General features: G+C 54.6%; 1 protein-coding gene across 1 annotated transcript; it reads right to left on the bottom strand.

The window, feature by feature from the left end:
* Positions 1-3985: 3985 nt before the first annotated feature.
* On the bottom strand, positions 3986-6900 carry LOC144011096 (uncharacterized). Its single transcript, XM_077511555.1, has 8 exons — positions 6832-6900; positions 6150-6200; positions 5188-5391; positions 4964-5074; positions 4720-4878; positions 4527-4612; positions 4209-4386; positions 3986-4128 (listed from the first exon to the last, which is right to left on the bottom strand). The coding sequence occupies exons 1-6, from the start codon at positions 6898-6900 to the stop codon at positions 4532-4534; spliced, it is 675 nt and encodes a 224-aa protein (XP_077367681.1). The 3' UTR covers positions 3986-4128; positions 4209-4386; positions 4527-4531.
* Between the last annotated feature and the right edge of the window lie 10995 nt (positions 6901-17895).

The following is a 17895-nucleotide window of genomic DNA, read 5'->3' as shown; positions in this document are numbered from 1 at the left end:
ATCGACCTTGGATGTGTCGAATTCCTGGAAATCGACTCAAGCCGGAAACGGAACCTCCCTCCCCGGGTGCTACCATGGCGGTGTTCTCGGCCCCGCTTCGCGGGGCCTCGGTGCGCTTGGGGCCCGCTTCGCGGGCCGGGTTTAGCCCATCGGTCGAAATCCTGGAAATCGACCTTGGATGTGTCGAATTCCTGGAAATCGACTCAAGCCGGAAACGGAACCTCCCTCCCCGGGTGCTACCATGGCGGTGTTCTCGGCCCCGCTTCGCGGGGCCTCGGTGCGCTTGGGGCCCGCTTCGCGGGCCGGGTTTAGCCCATCGGTCGAAATCCTGGAAATCGACCCTGGATGTGTCGAATTCCTGGAAATCAACTCAAGCCGGAAACGGAACCTCCCTCCCCGGGTGCTACCATGGCGGTGTTCTCGGCCCCGCTTCGCGGGGCCTCGGTGCGCTTGGGGCCCGCTGCGCGGGCCAGGTTTAGCCCATCGGTCGAAATCCTGGAAATCGACCCTGGATGTGTCGAATTCCTGGAAATCGACTCAAGCCGGAAACGGAACCTCCCTCCCCGGGTGCTACCATGGCGGTGTTCTCGGCCCCGCTTCGCGGGGCCTCGGTGCGCTTGGGGCCCGCTTCGCGGGCCAGGTTTAGCCCATCGGTCGAAATCCTGGAAATCGACCTTGGATGTGTCGAATTCCTGGAAATCGACTCAAGCCGGAAACGGAACCTCCCTCCCCGGGTGCTACCATGGCGGTGTTCTCGGCCCCGCTTCGCGGGGCCTCGGTGCGCTTGGGGCCCGCTGCGCGGGCCAGGTTTAGCCCATCGGTCGAAATCCTGGAAATCGACCTCGGTCCAGGTTGAATTCCTGGAATTGGACTTCGGGGGTCAGGTTTAGCCCAGGAATTCAACCTGGAGGACCGAGGTCGAATTCCAGGAATGCGACCTAGCGGGCAGGTTAACCGATCGGTAGGAATCCTGGAAATGAACCCCGGTTGTTTGGGGTTGGTTTCCTGGAAATCGACTTCGGGGGTTAGGTTAGCCCATCGGTAGAAATCCTGGAAATGAACCTCGGTTGGTCCGGGGTTGAATTCCTGGAAATCGACTCAAGCCAGGGACGGAATCGGAACCACCCACCCCGGGCCGGTGCTCTCGGCCCGGCTTCGCGGAGCAGGTTTAGCCCATCGGTAGGAATCCTGGAACTGGACCTTGGATGGTTGGGGTCGAATTCCTGGAAATCGACTCAAGCCAGGGACGGAATCGGAACCACCCACCCCGGGCCGGTGCTCTCGGCCCGGCTTCGCAGAGCAGGTTTAGCCCATCGGTAGGAATCCTGGAACTGGACCTTGGGTGGTGGTTGGGGTTAAATTCCTGGAAATCGACTTCGGGGGTTAGGTTAGCCCATCGGTAGAAATCCTGGAAATGAACCTCGGTTGGTTCGGGGTTGAATTCCTGGAAATCGACTCAAGCCGGGGACGGAATCGGAACCACCCACCCCGGGCCGGTGCTCTCGGCCCGGCTTCGCGGGGCAGGTTTAGCCCATCGGTAGCATTCCTGGAAATCGACTTCGAACCACCCCCCCGGGCCGGTGCTCTCGGCCCGGCTTCACGGGGCAGGTTTAGCCCATCGGTAGCATTCCTGGAAATCGACTTCGAACCACCCCCCCGGGCCGGTGCTCTCGGCCCGGCTTCGCGGGGCAGGTTTAGCCCATCGGTAGCATTCCTGGAAATCGACTTCGGAGGTCAGGTTTAGCCCATCGGTAGCTTTCATGGAAGTTGACCTCGGTCCTCCAGGTTGAATTCCTGGAATTCGACCTACCTGGCAGGTTAACCGATCGGTAGGAATCCTGGAAATGAACCTCGGTTTTTTTGCGGTTGTTTTCCTGGAAATCGACTTCGGGGGTTAGGTTAGCCCATCGGTAGAAATCCTGGAAATGAACCTCGGTTGGTTCGGGGTTGAATTCCTGGAAATCGACTCAAGCCGGGGACGGAATCGGAACCACCCACCCCGGGCCGGTGCTCTCGGCCCGGCTTCGCGGGGCAGGTTTAGCCCATCGGTAGCATTCCTGGAAATCGACTTCGAACCACCCCCCCGGGCCGGTGCTCTCGGCCCGGCTTCGCGGGGCAGGTTTAGCCCATCGGTAGCATTCCTGGAAATCGACTTCGAACCACCCCCCCGGGCCGGTGCTCTCGGCCCGGCTTCGCGGGGCAGGTTTAGCCCATCGGTAGCATTCCTGGAAATCGACTTCGGAGGTCAGGTTTAGCCCATCGGTAGCTTTCATGGAAGTTGACCTCGGTCCTCCAGGTTGAATTCCTGGAATTCGACCTACCTGGCAGGTTAACCGATCGGTAGGAATCCTGGAAATGAACCTCGGTTTTTTTACGGTTGTTTTCCTGGAAATGGACTTAAGCGGGGGACGGAATCGGAACCACCCACCCCGGGCCCGGTGCTCTCGGCCCGGCTTCGCGGGGCAGGTTTAGCCCATCGGTAGCATTCCTGGAAATCGACTTCGAACCACCCCCCCGGGCCGGTGCTCTCGGCCCGGCTTCGCGGGGCAGGTTTAGCCCATCGGTAGCATTCCTGGAAATCGACTTCGGAGGTCAGGTTTAGCCCATCGGTAGCTTTCATGGAAGTTGACCTCGGTCCTCCAGGTTGAATTCCTGGAATTCGACCTACCTGGCAGGTTAACCGATCGGTAGGAATCCTGGAAATGAACCTCGGTTTTTTTACGGTTGTTTTCCTGGAAATGGACTTAAGCGGGGGACGGAATCGGAACCACCCACCCCGGGCCCGGTGCTCTCGGCCCGGCTTCGCGGGGCAGGTTTAGCCCATCGGTAGCATTCCTGGAAATCGACTTCGAACCACCCCCCCGGGCCGGTGCTCTCGGCCCGGCTTCGCGGGGCAGGTTTAGCCCATCGGTAGCATTCCTGGAAATCGACTTCGGAGGTCAGGTTTAGCCCATCGGTAGCTTTCATGGAAGTTGACCTCGGTCCTCCAGGTTGAATTCCTGGAATTCGACCTACCTGGCAGGTTAACCGATCGGTAGGAATCCTGGAAATGAACCTCGGTTTTTTTACGGTTGTATTCCTGGAAATGGACTTAAGCGGGGGACGGAATCGGAACCACCCACCCCGGGCCCGGTGCTCTCGGCCCGGCTTCGCGGGGCAGGTTTAGCCCATCGGTAGCATTCCTGGAAATAGACTTCGGGGGTCAGGTTTAGCCCATCGGTAGGATTCCAGGAAGTTGACCTCGGTTGAGGTTGAATTCCTGGAATTCGACCTAGCGGGGCAGGTTAGCCGATCGGTAGGAATCCTGGAAATGAACCTCGGTTGGTTGGGGTTGGATTCCTGGAAATGGGCTTGGGGGTCAGGTTAGCCGATCGGTAGGAATCCTGGAACTGGACCTTGTTTGGGGTTGGATTCCTGGAAGTGGACTTCGCGGGGCAGGTTAGCCGATCGGTAGGAATCCTGGAATTGGACCTTGGATGGGGGTTGGATTCCTGGAAATGGACTTAAGCGGGGGACGGAATCGGAACCACCCACCAGGCCGGTGCTCTCAGGTTTAGCCCATCGGTCGGAATCCTGGAACTGGATCTTGGTTGGTTGGGGTTGGATTCCTGGAACTGGACCTGGAACTGGTTGGGGCTCAATTCCTGAAAATGGACTCAGGCCGGGAATGGAACCACCCAGCCCGGGACTCACCATGCCGGTGTTCTCGACGTGTTTGGGGCCCGCTTCGCCGATCGGTAAGAATCCTGGAACTCGACCTTGGTTGGGTTTGGATTCCTCGAAATGGACTTAAGCGGAAAATGGAACCACCGACCCTGACACATTGTGAGAGGCATGCAGCATTGTCTTAAAACATACAATGTAAAAAACCTGGAAGAAGACCCACCAGAACTCCAACATTCCAAATTGACTTTAATTTTCACATCTTTTGATCCTAATTCGGACTTGGTTTCAAATGTTCTCAATACATAGTTCCAGCTCACGGCATAGCTGTCGAAATGCTGGTTGTTCAGCCACGATCTCCCGTATCCTTTTTTTCAGGACCAACTTTTCCTGGATCTCTCTTTCGAAGAGAGTTTTGGCCATGGAATAAAATTGTGGTGTGAGTGCGAGTTTTCTTCGTTGACCCTGAAAGACATAAAAATGACAAAGGTTTAATTTTAGGATTTCCACATTAGAGTCCCCCTCCGCAGCCCAAGTCTACTTACAGAATTATGATGACTGATTTTTTCTGGAAGTGTTGTTGGCTCTGAATTTGGTTTGGGAGATCTCTTTTGCTGTGTTTCGTTCCCTTTTTGGATGGAATTTGTCCTTTTTCTTTAACTTGATCTTCTCCTTCATCTTCTTCTTCTTGCGGGACTTGAGAGTGTGAGTGGTATCACAATCCTAAGGACACAGTATGTTATATTTTGCGGGTTAGGGTTAAGGTTAGGGTTAACCCTAACCCTAACCCCCCCCCGGGGGTTAAGAAATATTTCATGTCGGTGTATTACAATGACAGAATTACTTCCAGGAATTATACTCACAAAGTTCAAGGGTGCTGGACATGTTTTTCTACCAACAAGGCATGTTCCATTATCTGTTCCGCATCTTCCCAGTCACTGAAGTCAGACTATAGTACAAAAAGCAAAATAGAAGACATAGCTATGGGTTAGGGTTAGGGTTAGGGTTAGTTTAACAAGTTTAACAACAGGAGACATGGGACTTCCTGGATTTCACCTCAGCTTCCCTCGGGCGTACATTCTCCAATTCCATCAACTGGGGAGAAGCCTCCCTTGAAACTTGCCGTCCATCTCCCACTGTTTTGTCAGATGTTTTCACCTTTTTGCTGCTGTCTTCACTCTTCCTTTGCTGCTTCTTTTCCCCAGGTGAGCCTGTCTGTCACCAGAAAGGAAACAGTCATATTTTGGTGGCATGAGCCAGTGTTGCATTTGATTGAACCACTTCCAGGAATTCTACTCACCCGGTGCAGGGAGGAGACCTTCTGTGTTAAGGGCAGGGAGACTTCTTGTGTTAAGGGAAAGACAATTTGTTCCATGACGTCCATCTCATCTTCGTCTTCAGTCATGTACATCTATACAATGACAAAATCCAATTTGGAAGCCATGGCAATGGGGTGGGGGGGGAAACTTCCACAATAGTGACATGGGACTTCCTGGATATCACCTTAATTACTCCAATGTGTACCTTTTTTTCCTCGGACTGTGGAGTAGAGACGAGATCCCCGGGCTCCCTTGAAAGTTGCCATCCAGCCCCCACATTCTGCTCAGACCTGTTCACATCTTTGGTAGTTCTCAGCGGGGAGGCCTGTGTTAATGGCACAGAAACCTCCTGTGTCAAAGGCTCGAAAGGTTCTTCCGGGAGCTCCTCCTCATTGCAATTCACGTTCACCTATACAACAACAAAAAACAATGTATAATACATGGGTGTGGGTCATGTCTTCCACAATAGCGACACAGAACTTACTGGGGGCTGGAGTGAGTGCTCCGTAGAATTCCTGGAACTGGACCTTGGTTTGGGGTCAAATTCCAGGAACTGGACTGGGTTTGGGGGTCCAATTCCAGGAACCGGGCATAGGCGAGGCCGGTGTCCTCGGCCCCGCTGCGCGGGGCCTCGCGGGGGCTAGCTACGCTTGGGTCCCGCTCCGCACAGTTCCGGGAACTGGACTTTGGTTGGGGGTCCAATTCCAGGAACTGGACTTTGGTTGGGGGTCCAATTCCAGGAACTGGACTTTGGTTGGGGGTCCAATTCCAGGAACTGGACTTTGGTTGGGGGTCCAATTCCAGGAACTGGACTTTAGTTGGGGGTTCAATTCCAGGAACTGGACTTTGGTTGGGGGTCCAATTCCAGGAACTGGACTTTGGTTGGGGGTCCAATTCCAGGAACTGGACTTTGGTTCGGGGTCCAATTCCAGGAACCGGGCGCGGACGGGGCAACGAAGCAACGACCACGCGACGCGACGCTTCGCGGGGCCTCAAACACGCAAGGGGCCCGCCTCGGAGGCCAGGGAAAAGCTATCGACTATCGGTAGATTTCTAGAACTGTACCTTGGTTGTGGATGAATTCTTGGAGCGGGAACTCGCTTGAGATTTGAATTCCTGAAACCGGACTCTTTTCCCCAAAGGCGACGCACATTTCCAGGAACTCACCTCACTCATCCTTGGAACCTGCAGCGGCGCTTTCTTGTGCTTGCCCTCACACTTCGATGCGAATGAATGGGGGTTGGACAAACGCAGGCTTAAATAGTCTGGTGTTGGTGATGTCACGGTACTGCAGCCAATCACCTTCCGATTGGCCAAAGGCACCTCCTCCCCACACAAAAACGCTAAGAATTAGCCAGTCAAGCGACACCTTGTGGTGAAAGCAAAAACTGCGTGACTCAGAAAAGCTTTCTTCAACAAACAGACTTTATTTTACGATTTTGTAGTGGAAAAGTATAAGATGCATATAATAGATATGGAGATGAGGCACATTTGCTCTGTAAACGCCCATCCGCTCTCATAACATGGCCAAGTGAATCTAGATAGAAAAAAAAAATAAAAAAACACTAAACGCAATTCACTGAGTAGTGTTTACAAATATGAACGCATCTTTCCGGGAATTACATGTCATCTTTAAGGAATTACATGTCACCTTTAAGGAATTGCGCGCCATTTTTAAGGAATTGCGCGCCATTTTTAAGGAACTGCACGTCATCTTTAAGGAATTTTACACGTCATCTTTAAGGAATTGCGTGTCATTTTTAAGGAATTGCATGTCATCTTTAAGGAATTACATGTCATCTTTAAGGAATTTAGGTTGCCATCCTGGATGTAGACATCGCCAACTTACCCTTGACTTGTTTCCATTGCCATGTTCATTTGGGGCTCCAGTGTAGTGAGCACAATGCTCGGGATCCATCGTGGAGGTGTCTCATCTGTCAAGAGACCCCATGATTTTTTTTTTTGCAAGTGCACATGCAAAGAAAATATCATACCTTGCTGGTCATAATCAGGAGGAGGACTTTCCAGATATTGACCCATCCTTTTTTGCGCTTGCTCGCTTGACTTCTGAAGGCGGCACTGACAGCGACTGCTTTTATAGACTCAGCCCAGCCTTGCAACTGGCCATTGACCAATCACTGCGAAGGGGGTGTAACGGTAACGCCCGCCATAAAAAAAAAAAAACCCATCCAAGTCAATTTCCAGGTTTTATACATATAATTCCACAATTTCACCATGGGCAAACCAAACGTCTATTGGCTCAAAAATTACCAGTGGGAAGGGCCATATCTGACCAAAAAACAATCACTGCAATCAGCTGTTGACCAATAGATGGTCACGTCAATTTCCAGGTTGCCTACATATAATTCCACAATTTCAACGCAGTACAATTCATGGAACACAACCCGTCAATTTCCAGGTTGCCTACATATAATTCCACAATTTCAACGCAGTACAATTCATGGAACACGTCCCGTCAATTTCCAGGTTGCCTACATATAATTCCACAATTTCACCATGGGCAAACCAAACGTCGATTGGCTCAAAAATTACTAGTGGGAAGGGCCATATCTGACCAAAAACCAATCACTGCAATCAGCTGTTGACCAATAGACGGTCACGTCAATTTCCAGGTTGCCTACATATAATTCCACAATTTCAACACAGTACAATTCATGGAACACGACCCGTACGATTCATGGAATCCGACCCGTACAGTTCATGGAACACGACCAGTACAATTCCTGGTATTCAACCCCGACCAGTAGAATTCCTGGAATCCGACACGTACAGTTCCTGGAATCCGATGCGTACAGTTCCTGGAATCCGACGCGTACAGTTCCTGGAATCCGACGCGTACAGTTCCTGGAATCCGACGCGTACAGTTCATGGAACACGACCAGTACAATTCCTGGTATTCAACCAGTACGATTCCCGGACCCCGACCAGTACAATTCCTGGAATCCGACACGTACAGTTCATGGAATACGACCAGTACAATTCCCGGGCTCCGACACGTACGATTCATGGAATCCGACCCGTAGAGTTCCTGGAATACGACCCGTACAGTTCCTGGAATCCGACGCGTACAGTTCATGGAACACGACCAGTACAATTCCTGGTATTCAACCAGTACGATTCCCGGACCCCGACCAGTACAATTCCTGGAATCCGACACGTACAGTTCATGGAATACGACCAGTACAATTCCCGGGCTCCGACACGTACGATTCATGGAATCCGACCCGTACAGTTCCTGGAATCCGACGCGTACAGTTCCTGGAATCCGACGCGTACAGTTCATGGAATACGACCAGTACAGTTCACGGAACACGACCAGTACAATTCCTGGTATTCAACCAGTACAATTCCTGGTATTCAACCAGTACAATTCCCGGACCCCGACCAGTACAATTCATGGAATACGACCCGTACAGTTCCTGGAATCCGACCAGTACAATTCCTGGTATTCAACCAGTACGATTCCCGGACCCCGACCAGTACAATTCCTGGAATCCGACATGTACAGTTCATGGAATACGACCAGTACAATTCCTGGAATCCGACACATACAGTTCATGGAATCCGACCCGTACAGTTCCTGGAATCCGACGCGTACAGTTCCTGGAATCCGACCCGTACAGTTCCTGGAATCCGACGCGTACAATTCCTGGAATCCGACGCGTACAGTTCACGGAACACGACCAGCGCAATTCCCGGTATTCGACCAGTACAATTCCCGGACCCCGACCGGTACAATTCACGGAATTACGACCCGTACAGTTCCCGGAATGCGACGCGTACGATTCACGGAATACGACCCCGCCGTTCCCGAAAACCGACGCGCACGGTTCACGGAACACGACAAGTACAATTCCCGGACTCCGACCGGCGCGGTTCACGGAATACGACCCGTGCGCGATTCCTGGAATTCGACCGGGCTCACACGCGACACCTGGTGTCCGCTCGCCCGAACCGCACCCGCGTTTTTAAAACGGCCCTTAAAAAATACTTAAACAAAAAACCTTTTCAAACGAAACGCGTCGCCGGCGCCTACGAATTTCGCACTATCCGCGGCGATTTTTCCCGTTTCGATTAGCCGACATTTTCACCGGAATCCGGAATCGCGACCTCGCTCCAAACCCGGTTCCAACTGGCGCGCGGGAGTTATGCCCCCGCCATTCAAAGTCAATGGAGCGCGCGTTAGCACAGTGGCTAACTTCCAAGTCGAATTCCAGCTTCCCATAGACCGCCATTCATAAGGCTTCCGCGAAAGCGACGTCATTTCCGACTTCGGGGCGTCGGGGTCAGCCCGGCGCCTAACCCTAATTATGCCCCGATAGCATCCCGTTAGAACCCCGCGATTTGGAATCCACATTATCGGCGGCGCATTTCCTGGAATTTGACAAATTTGGAACTAAACGTTTAAAACTCCTAAAAACGGCAAAAATGCATCGCTCTCTTCTGAAATGTATCTAAGGCTAATTTTCGTGTCATAAAAATGCTTTTTTGGAGCAAAAAAATGCAATTTAAAAATTCAAAAAACTGCAGTTGGCCTACTTGGCCACATGATGGCGCCAAGAGACCGTATAATAATTTTAGCACACAAAATTTGACTTTTCTAACTGAGGGCACAAAAGTTGGAATTGGGGTCCGCTTCCTGGAACTTGACCAAAAGTCCTACATATTGACACAAGATGCTGCCGGCTCAAAAATTCGTTCCAAGTTGGTCTAGAACTTGGAAGGTCAGCCCAATTCCTGGAAAATACAACTTGGTCTATATCTTGGAAGGTCAGCCCAATTCCTGGAAAATTACCTTATCCACCATTCACTCATGGCCACCATGAAGGTAAGACTCACCATGTGTCACGCTCCTGGTTCCACACATTCTATTTCTAAAAATCATTCATATTGACAAATTACTGATCATTTTCACCCGCTTTATCAATTCATGACTTGGGCATTTTCAAGTTCAAAACCCTAACTCTATAAAAGCCCTACCTGCTTTTTCGTTTCAAGCTTTGCCACTATGAAGGTAAGACTCATCCTGTTTCATTCTCTTGGTTCCACACATTATATATATATTTTTTAATTTTTTAATGATTAATATTGACAAATTACTGCTCATTTTCACCCGCTTTATCAATTCATGACTTGGGCATTTTCAAGCTAAAACCCTAACTCTATAAAAGCCCTACATGCATTTTCGTTTCAAACTTTGCCACTATGAAGGTAAGACTAATCCTGTTTCACTCTCCTGGTTCCACACATTCTAGTTTATTTTTTATTTTTAATGATTAATATTGACAAATTACTGCTCATTTCCACCTGCTTTATTAATGAATGACTCAGGCATTTTCTAACTAAAACCCTAATTCTGTATGTAACGATTCTGGAAGCCAATGTACTCTTCCAGGATATATACATGTAATATTTCAGGATAGAGACATGTTCGCTTCCAGGATATATACATGTAATATTTCAGGATAGAGACATGTTCGCTTCCAGGATATATACATGTAATATTTCAGGATAGAAACATGTCCTCTTCCACGATACAGACTCAATTTGGCACTCCCCAAAAGGGGTGTGTCTTCATTTTTGAACCATCCTATAAGAAGAGGCGGGGGCCCCTCGACCGTTTTTTCTCATTTCCAACTGTGCCACCATGAAGGTAAGACTCAACCTGTGTCGCTCTCCTGGTTCCGTGCATTGTATTTTTTTTTAAATGATTATTATTGACAAATTAGTGCTCATTTTCACCTGCTTCATCAATTAATGACTTGGGCACTTTTTGCTAAAAGCCTATCTTTTTTTATGTCGCTATCCTGGAAGCCGATGTAATCTTCCAGGAAATATACATGTTATTACATGTAGTATTCCAGGAAAGAGACAATTTAGTACAGGTAGTCTACCAGGAAAAAGACATTTTTACATGTAGTTTTCCAGGAAATAGACATGTTAGTGCATGAGGTCTATCTATCTTCTTCATGTCACTATCCTGGAAGCCGATGTACTTTTCCAGGAAAGTGACGTACTCTTCCAAGAAACTGACATGTACTCTTCCAGGAAATAGACTCAACTCTAAAATTAACCAAAAGACGTTTGTCTTCGAACTGGGGCCTCCCGATAAATGGAGGGTCGCGTACTACTTGCGTCCTCATTTGCAACTATGCCACCGTGAAGGTAAGACACACCCTGTGTCACTCTCCTTGTTGCTCACATTCTTTTTCTGAAAATGATTCATACAGACACATTTGTGCTCATTTTCACCTGCTTTATTAATTAATGACTTGGGCATTTTGAAGGTAAAAAAAAAACCTGTCTTCTTCATGTCACTATCCTGGAAGCCGATGCACTCTTCCAGGAAGGTGACGTTAGTACACGTTAGTCTTCCAGGAAAGAGACATGGAATGACATTTACTCTTCCACAAAATACACATTATCAACCATTGCACTCTGTCTTTGCCTGTGATAATTGATGCATGGAGGTCCAATTCCTGGAAAGTGACCTTACCCACCATTCACCCATACCATTACCCCCTTCAGTCCAGCTACCGTCCCAGGCATGGGCCTGTGACACTTTCCACAGAGAGATCCAATTCCCTCAAGTTGTACTCATGCACTTTGCTCATGACCATTTGGGAAACAAAGGAAGAGCACTTCGGCAAAAGTGGGAGAAGATGGGCAATTGCGACATGGGTGTGTTACTTTGATTGATCTTGCTACTTCCATACTAAGGACAGGATTTTGGCATTCTGGAATATTTTCACCTACTCTCCTACAGGCTAATCGCACACTCGCGGAAGCTGAAACGCAACTGGTTAAAAAAGCATATGTGCTGAACTCGGGCCAGCACAGGCACAAAATTCCAATTGGCATAATACACTCATGGGTGAAGCCATCCAGAGAGAGGAAAAGGTAAGTCTTTCACAATGACACTTTATCCATTGCATGTTATTAGTAGCTAACCAAAACGTAAACATGACTCTTTTGTTTCAAAATCATGAGCAGCAGAAGGCCAGGAGGACGCGGGACAGGATGAGGAAAAGGACGGAGACGAAGACGACGTCCATAAGGGGACAGGATGAGGAAAAGGACGGAGACGAAGACGACGTCCATAAGGAGACAGCCAACATGTTAAATGTTTAAAATAAAGTTCAGCAAAAAGTTGTAGTTCATTGTCTTGAAAGTAAAGTTTGACAATTGGCAGTTTATGTCTTTAAAAATTCTGCTGGAACTGGACCTTGGTTTGGGGTCCAATTCCAGGAACTGGGCGGAGGCCGGCCACGGAACCAGCGACCCCGCGAGCCTCCAGGCCGGTGTTCTCGGCCCCGCTTCGCGGGGCCCCGGGGGGGCTAGCTCCGCTTGGGACCCGCTCCGCCCAATTCCTGGAACTGACCCTTGGTTCAGGGTCAGATTCCAGGAATTGGGCGTAGACGGGTGAATGACCCAGCGGACCGGCGAGCCTCAATCCCGGTGTTCTCGGCCCCGCTTCGCGGAGCCTCGCGGGGGCTAGCTCCGCTTGGGACCCGCTCCGCCCAATTCCAGGAACTGGACCTTGGTTGGGGGTCCAGTTCCAGGAATTGGGCGTAGACGGGTGAATGACCCAGCGGACCGGCGAGCCTCAATCCCGGTGTTCTCGGCCCCGCTTCGCGGAGCCTCGCGGGGGCTAGCTCCGCTTGGGACCCGCTCCGCCCAATTCCAGGAACTGGACCTTGGTTGGGGGTCCAGTTCCAGGAACTGGGCGTAGACGGGTGAATGACCCAGCGATGCTCCCGGATTCCTGGAAGTTGACCTCGGTACAGGTTGAATTCCTGGAATTGGAACTAGGGTTAGGGTTAGCTTCGCGGGGCCTTGGTGCGCTTGGGGCCCGCTTCGCGGGCCAGGTCGAGCCCATCGGTAGCATTCCTGGAAGTTGACCTCGCTCCAGGTTGAATTCCTGGAATTCGACCGAAGGGGAGCTGGACCCACCAAACCCGGGACCAACCATGCCGGTGTTCTCGGCCCCGCTCCGCGGGGCCTCGGTGCGCTTGGGGCCCGCTGCGCGGGCCAGGTCGAGCCCATCGGTAGCATTCCTGGAAGTTGACCTCGCTCCAGGTTGAATTCCTGGAATTCGACCGAAGGGGAGCTGGACCCACCAAAACCGGGACCAACCATGCCTGTGTTCTCGGCCCCGCTCCGCGGGGCCTCGGTGCGCTCGGGGCCCGCTGCGCGGGCCAGGTCGAGCCCATCGGTAGCATTCCTGGAAGTTGACCTCGCTCCAGGTTGAATTCCTGGAATTCGACCGAAGGGGAGCTGGACCCACCAAACCCGGGACCAACCATGCCGGTGTTCTCGGCCCCGCTCCGCGGGGCCTCGGTGCGCTTGGGGCCCGCTGCGCGGGCCAGGTCGAGCCCATCGGTAGCATTCCTGGAAGTTGACCTCGCTCCAGGTTGAATTCCTGGAATTCGACCGAAGGGGAGCTGGACCCACCAAACCCGGGACCAACCATGCCGGTGTTCTCGGCCCCGCTCCGCGGGGCCTCGGTGCGCTTGGGGCCCGCTGCGCGGGCCAGGTCGAGCCCATCGGTAGCATTCCTGGAAGTTGACCTCGGTCCAGGTTGAATTCCTGGAATTCGACCGAAGGGGAGCTGGACCCACCAAACCCGGGACGTACCATGCCGGTGTTCTCGGCCCCGCTCCGCGGGGCCTCGGTGTGCTTGGGGCCCGCTTCGCGGGCCGGGTTTAGCCCATCGGTCGAAATCCTGGAAATGGACCTTGGATGGGGTCGAATTCCTGGAAATCGACTCAAGCCAATAACCGAACCTCCCTCCCCGGGTGCTACCATGGCGGTACTCGGCCCCGCTTCGCGGGGCCTCGGTGCGCTTGGGGCCCGCTGCGCGGGCCAGGTTTAGCCCATCGGTCGGAATCCTGGAAATCGACCTTGGATGGGGTCGAATTCCTGGAAATCGACTCAAGCCGGGAACGGAACCTCCCTCCCCGGGTGGCACCATGGCGGTGTTCTCGGCCCCGCTTCGCGGGGCCTCGGTGCGCTTGGGGCCCGCTTCGCGGGCCAGGTTTAGCCCATCGGTCGAAATCCTGGAAATCGACCTTGGATGGGGTCGAATTCCTGGAAATCGACTCAAGCCGGGAACCGAACCTCCCTCCCCGGGTGGTACCATGGCGGTGTTCTCGGCCCCGCTCCGCGGGGCCTCGGTGCGCTTGGGGCCCGCTGCGCGGGCCAGGTTTAGCCCATTGGTCGAAATCCTGGAAATCGACCTTGGATGGGGTCGAATTCCTGGAAATCGACTCAAGCCGGGAACCGAACCTCCCTCCCCGGGTGCTACCATGGCGGTACTCGGCCCCGCTTCGCGGGGCCTCGGTGCGCTTGGGGCCCGCTGCGCGGGCCAGGTTTAGCCCATCGGTCGAAATCCTGGAAATCGACCTTGGATGGGGTCGAATTCCTGGAAATCGACTCAAGCCGGGAACCGAACCTCCCTCCCCGGGTGGTACCATGGCGGTGTTCTCGGCCCCGCTCCGCGGGGCCTCGGTGCGCTTGGGGCCCGCTGCGCGGGCCAGGTTTAGCCCATCGGTCGAAATCCTGGAAATCGACCTTGGATGGGGTCGAATTCCTGGAAATCGACTCAAGCCGGGAACCGAACCTCCCTCCCCGGGTGCTACCATGGCGGTACTCGGCCCCGCTTCGCGGGGCCTCGGTGCGCTTGGGGCCCGCTGCGCGGGCCAGGTTTAGCCCATCGGTCGAAATCCTGGAAATCGACCTTGGATGGGGTCGAATTCCTGGAAATCGACTCAAGCCGGGAACCGAACCTCCCTCCCCGGGTGCTACCATGGCGGTACTCGGCCCCGCTTCGCGGGGCCTCGGTGCGCTTGGGGCCCGCTGCGCGGGCCAGGTTTAGCCCATCGGTCGAAATCCTGGAAATCGACCTTGGATGGGGTCGAATTCCTGGAAATCGACTAAAGCCGGGAACCGAACCTCCCTCCCCGGGTGCTACCATGGCGGTACTCGGCCCCGCTTCGCGGGGCCTCGGTGCGCTTGGGGCCCGCTGCGCGGGCCAGGTTTAGCCCTTCGGTCGAAATCCTGGAAATCGACCTTGGATGGGGTCGAATTCCTGGAAATCGACTCAAGCCGGAAACGGAACCTCCCTCCCCGGGTGCTACCATGGCGGTGTTCTCGGCCCCGCTTCGCGGGGCCTCGGTGGGCTTGGGGCCCGCTGCGCGGGCCGGGTTTAGCCCATCGGTCGAAATCCTGGAAATGGACCTTGGATGGGGTCGAATTCCTGGAAATCGACTCAAGCCGGGAACCGAACCTCCCTCCCCGGGTGCTACCATGGCGGTACTCGGCCCCGCTTCGCGGGGCCTCGGTGCGCTTGGGGCCCGCTGCGCGGGCCAGGTTTAGCCCATCTGTCGAAATCCTGGAAATGGACCTTGGATGGGGTCGAATTCCTGGAAATCGACTCAAGCCGGGAACCGAACCTCCCTCCCCGGGTGCTACCATGGCGGTACTCGGCCCCGCTTTGCGGGGCCTCGGTGAGCTTGGGGCCCGCTGCGCGGGCCGGGTTTAGCCCATCGGTCGAAATCCTGGAAATCGACCCTGGATGTGTCGAATTCCTGGAAATCGACTCAAGCCGGGAACCGAACCTCCCTCCCCGGGTGCTACCATGGCGGTGTTCTCGGCCCCGCTCCGCGGGGCCTCGGTGCGCTTGGGGCCCGCTTCGCGGGCCAGGTTTAGCCCATCGGTCGAAATCCTGGAAATCGACCCTGGATGTGTCGAATTCCTGGAAATCGACTCAAGCCGGGAACGGAGCCTCCCTCCCCGGGTGCTACCATGGCGGTGTTCTCGGCCCCGCTTCGCGGGGCCTCGGTGCGCTTGGGGCCCGCTTCGCGGGCCAGGTTTAGCCCATCGGTCGAAATCCTGGAAATCGACCCTGGATGTGTCGAATTCCTGGAAATCGACTCAAGCCGGAAACGGAACCTCCCTCCCCGGGTGCTACCATGGCGGTGTTCTCGGCCCCGCTTCGCGGGGCCTCGGTGCGCTTGGGGCCCGCTTCGCGGGCCGGGTTTAGCCCATCGGTCGAAATCCTGGAAATCGACCCTGGATGTGTCGAATTCCTGGAAATCGACTCAAGCCGGAAACGGAACCTCCCTCCCCGGGTGCTACCATGGCGGTGTTCTCGGCCCCGCTTCGCGGGGCCTCGGTGCGCTTGGGGCCCGCTTCGCGGGCCGGGTTTAGCCCATCGGTCGAAATCCTGGAAATCGACCCTGGATGTGTCGAATTCCTGGAAATCGACTCAAGCCGGAAACGGAACCTCCCTCCCCGGGTGCTACCATGGCGGTGTTCTCGGCCCCGCTTCGCGGGGCCTCGGTGCGCTTGGGGCCCGCTGCGCGGCCCAGGTTTAGCCCATCGGTCGAAATCCTGGAAATCGACCCTGGATGTGTCGAATTCCTGGAAATCGACTCAAGCCGGAAACGGAACCTCCCTCCCCGGGTGCTACCATGGCGGTGTTCTCGGCCCCGCTTCGCGGGGCCTCGGTGCGCTTGGGGCCCGCTTCGCGGGCCGGGTTTAGCCCATCGGTCGAAATCCTGGAAATCGACCCTGGATGTGTCGAATTCCTGGAAATCGACTCAAGCCGGAAACGGAACCTCCCTCCCCGGGTGCTACCATGGCGGTGTTCTCGGCCCCGCTTCGCGGGGCCTCGGTGCGCTTGGGGCCCGCTTCGCGGGCCGGGTTTAGCCCATCGGTCGAAATCCTGGAAATCGACCCTGGATGTGTCGAATTCCTGGAAATCAACTCAAGCCGGAAACGGAACCTCCCTCCCCGGGTGCTACCATGGCGGTGTTCTTGGCCCCGCTTCGCGGGGCCTCGGTGCGCTTGGGGCCCGCTGCGCGGGCCGGGTTTAGCCCATCGGTCGAAATCCTGGAAATGGACCTTGGATGGGGTCGAATTCCTGGAAATCGACTCAAGCCGGGAACCGAACCTCCCTCCCCGGGTGGCACCATGGCGGTGTTCTCGGCCCCGCTTCGCGGGGCCTCGGTGCGCTTGGGGCCCGCTGCGCGGGCCAGGTTTAGCCCATCGGTCGAAATCCTGGAAATGGACGTTGGATGATGTCGAATTCCTGGAAATCGACTCAAGCCGGGAACCGAACCTCCCTCCCCGGGTGGTACCATGGCGGTGTTCTCGGCCCCGCTCCGCGGGGCCTCGGTGCGCTTGGGGCCCGCTTCGCGGGCCAGGTTTAGCCCATCGGTCGAAATCCTGGAAATCGACCTTGGATGATGTCGAATTCCTGGAAATCGACTCAAGCCGGGAACGGAACCTCCCTCCCCGGGTGGTACCATGGCGGTGTTCTCGGCCCCGCTTCGCGGGGCCTCGGTGCGCTTGGGGCCCGCTTCGCGGGCCGGGTTTAGCCCATCGGTCGAAATCCTGGAAATCGACCTTGGATGTGTCGAATTCCTGGAAATCGACTCAAGCCGGAAACGGAACCTCCCTCCCCGGGTGCTACCATGGCGGTGTTCTCGGCCCCGCTTCGCGGGGCCTCGGTGCGCTTGGGGCCCGCTTCGCGGGCCGGGTTTAGCCCATCGGTCGAAATCCTGGAAATCGACCTTGGATGTGTCGAATTCCTGGAAATCGACTCAAGCCGGAAACGGAACCTCCCTCCCCGGGTGCTACCATGGCGGTGTTCTCGGCCCCGCTTCGCGGGGCCTCGGTGCGCTTGGGGCCCGCTTCGCGGGCCGGGTTTAGCCCATCGGTCGAAATCCTGGAAATCGACCCTGGATGTGTCGAATTCCTGGAAATCGACTCAAGCCGGAAACGGAACCTCCCTCCCCGGGTGCTACCATGGCGGTGTTCTCGGCCCCGCTTCGCGGGGCCTCGGTGCGCTTGGGGCCCGCTTCGCGGGCCGGGTTTAGCCCATCGG

Source organism: Festucalex cinctus, unplaced genomic scaffold (assembly GCF_051991245.1).
Source record: "Festucalex cinctus isolate MCC-2025b unplaced genomic scaffold, RoL_Fcin_1.0 HiC_scaffold_26, whole genome shotgun sequence".
In the NCBI taxonomy this organism is placed as follows: Eukaryota; Metazoa; Chordata; class Actinopteri; order Syngnathiformes; family Syngnathidae; genus Festucalex; species Festucalex cinctus.
Note: the sequence above shows the minus strand (reverse complement) of the source record. Positions and strands in the feature narration are given on the sequence as shown.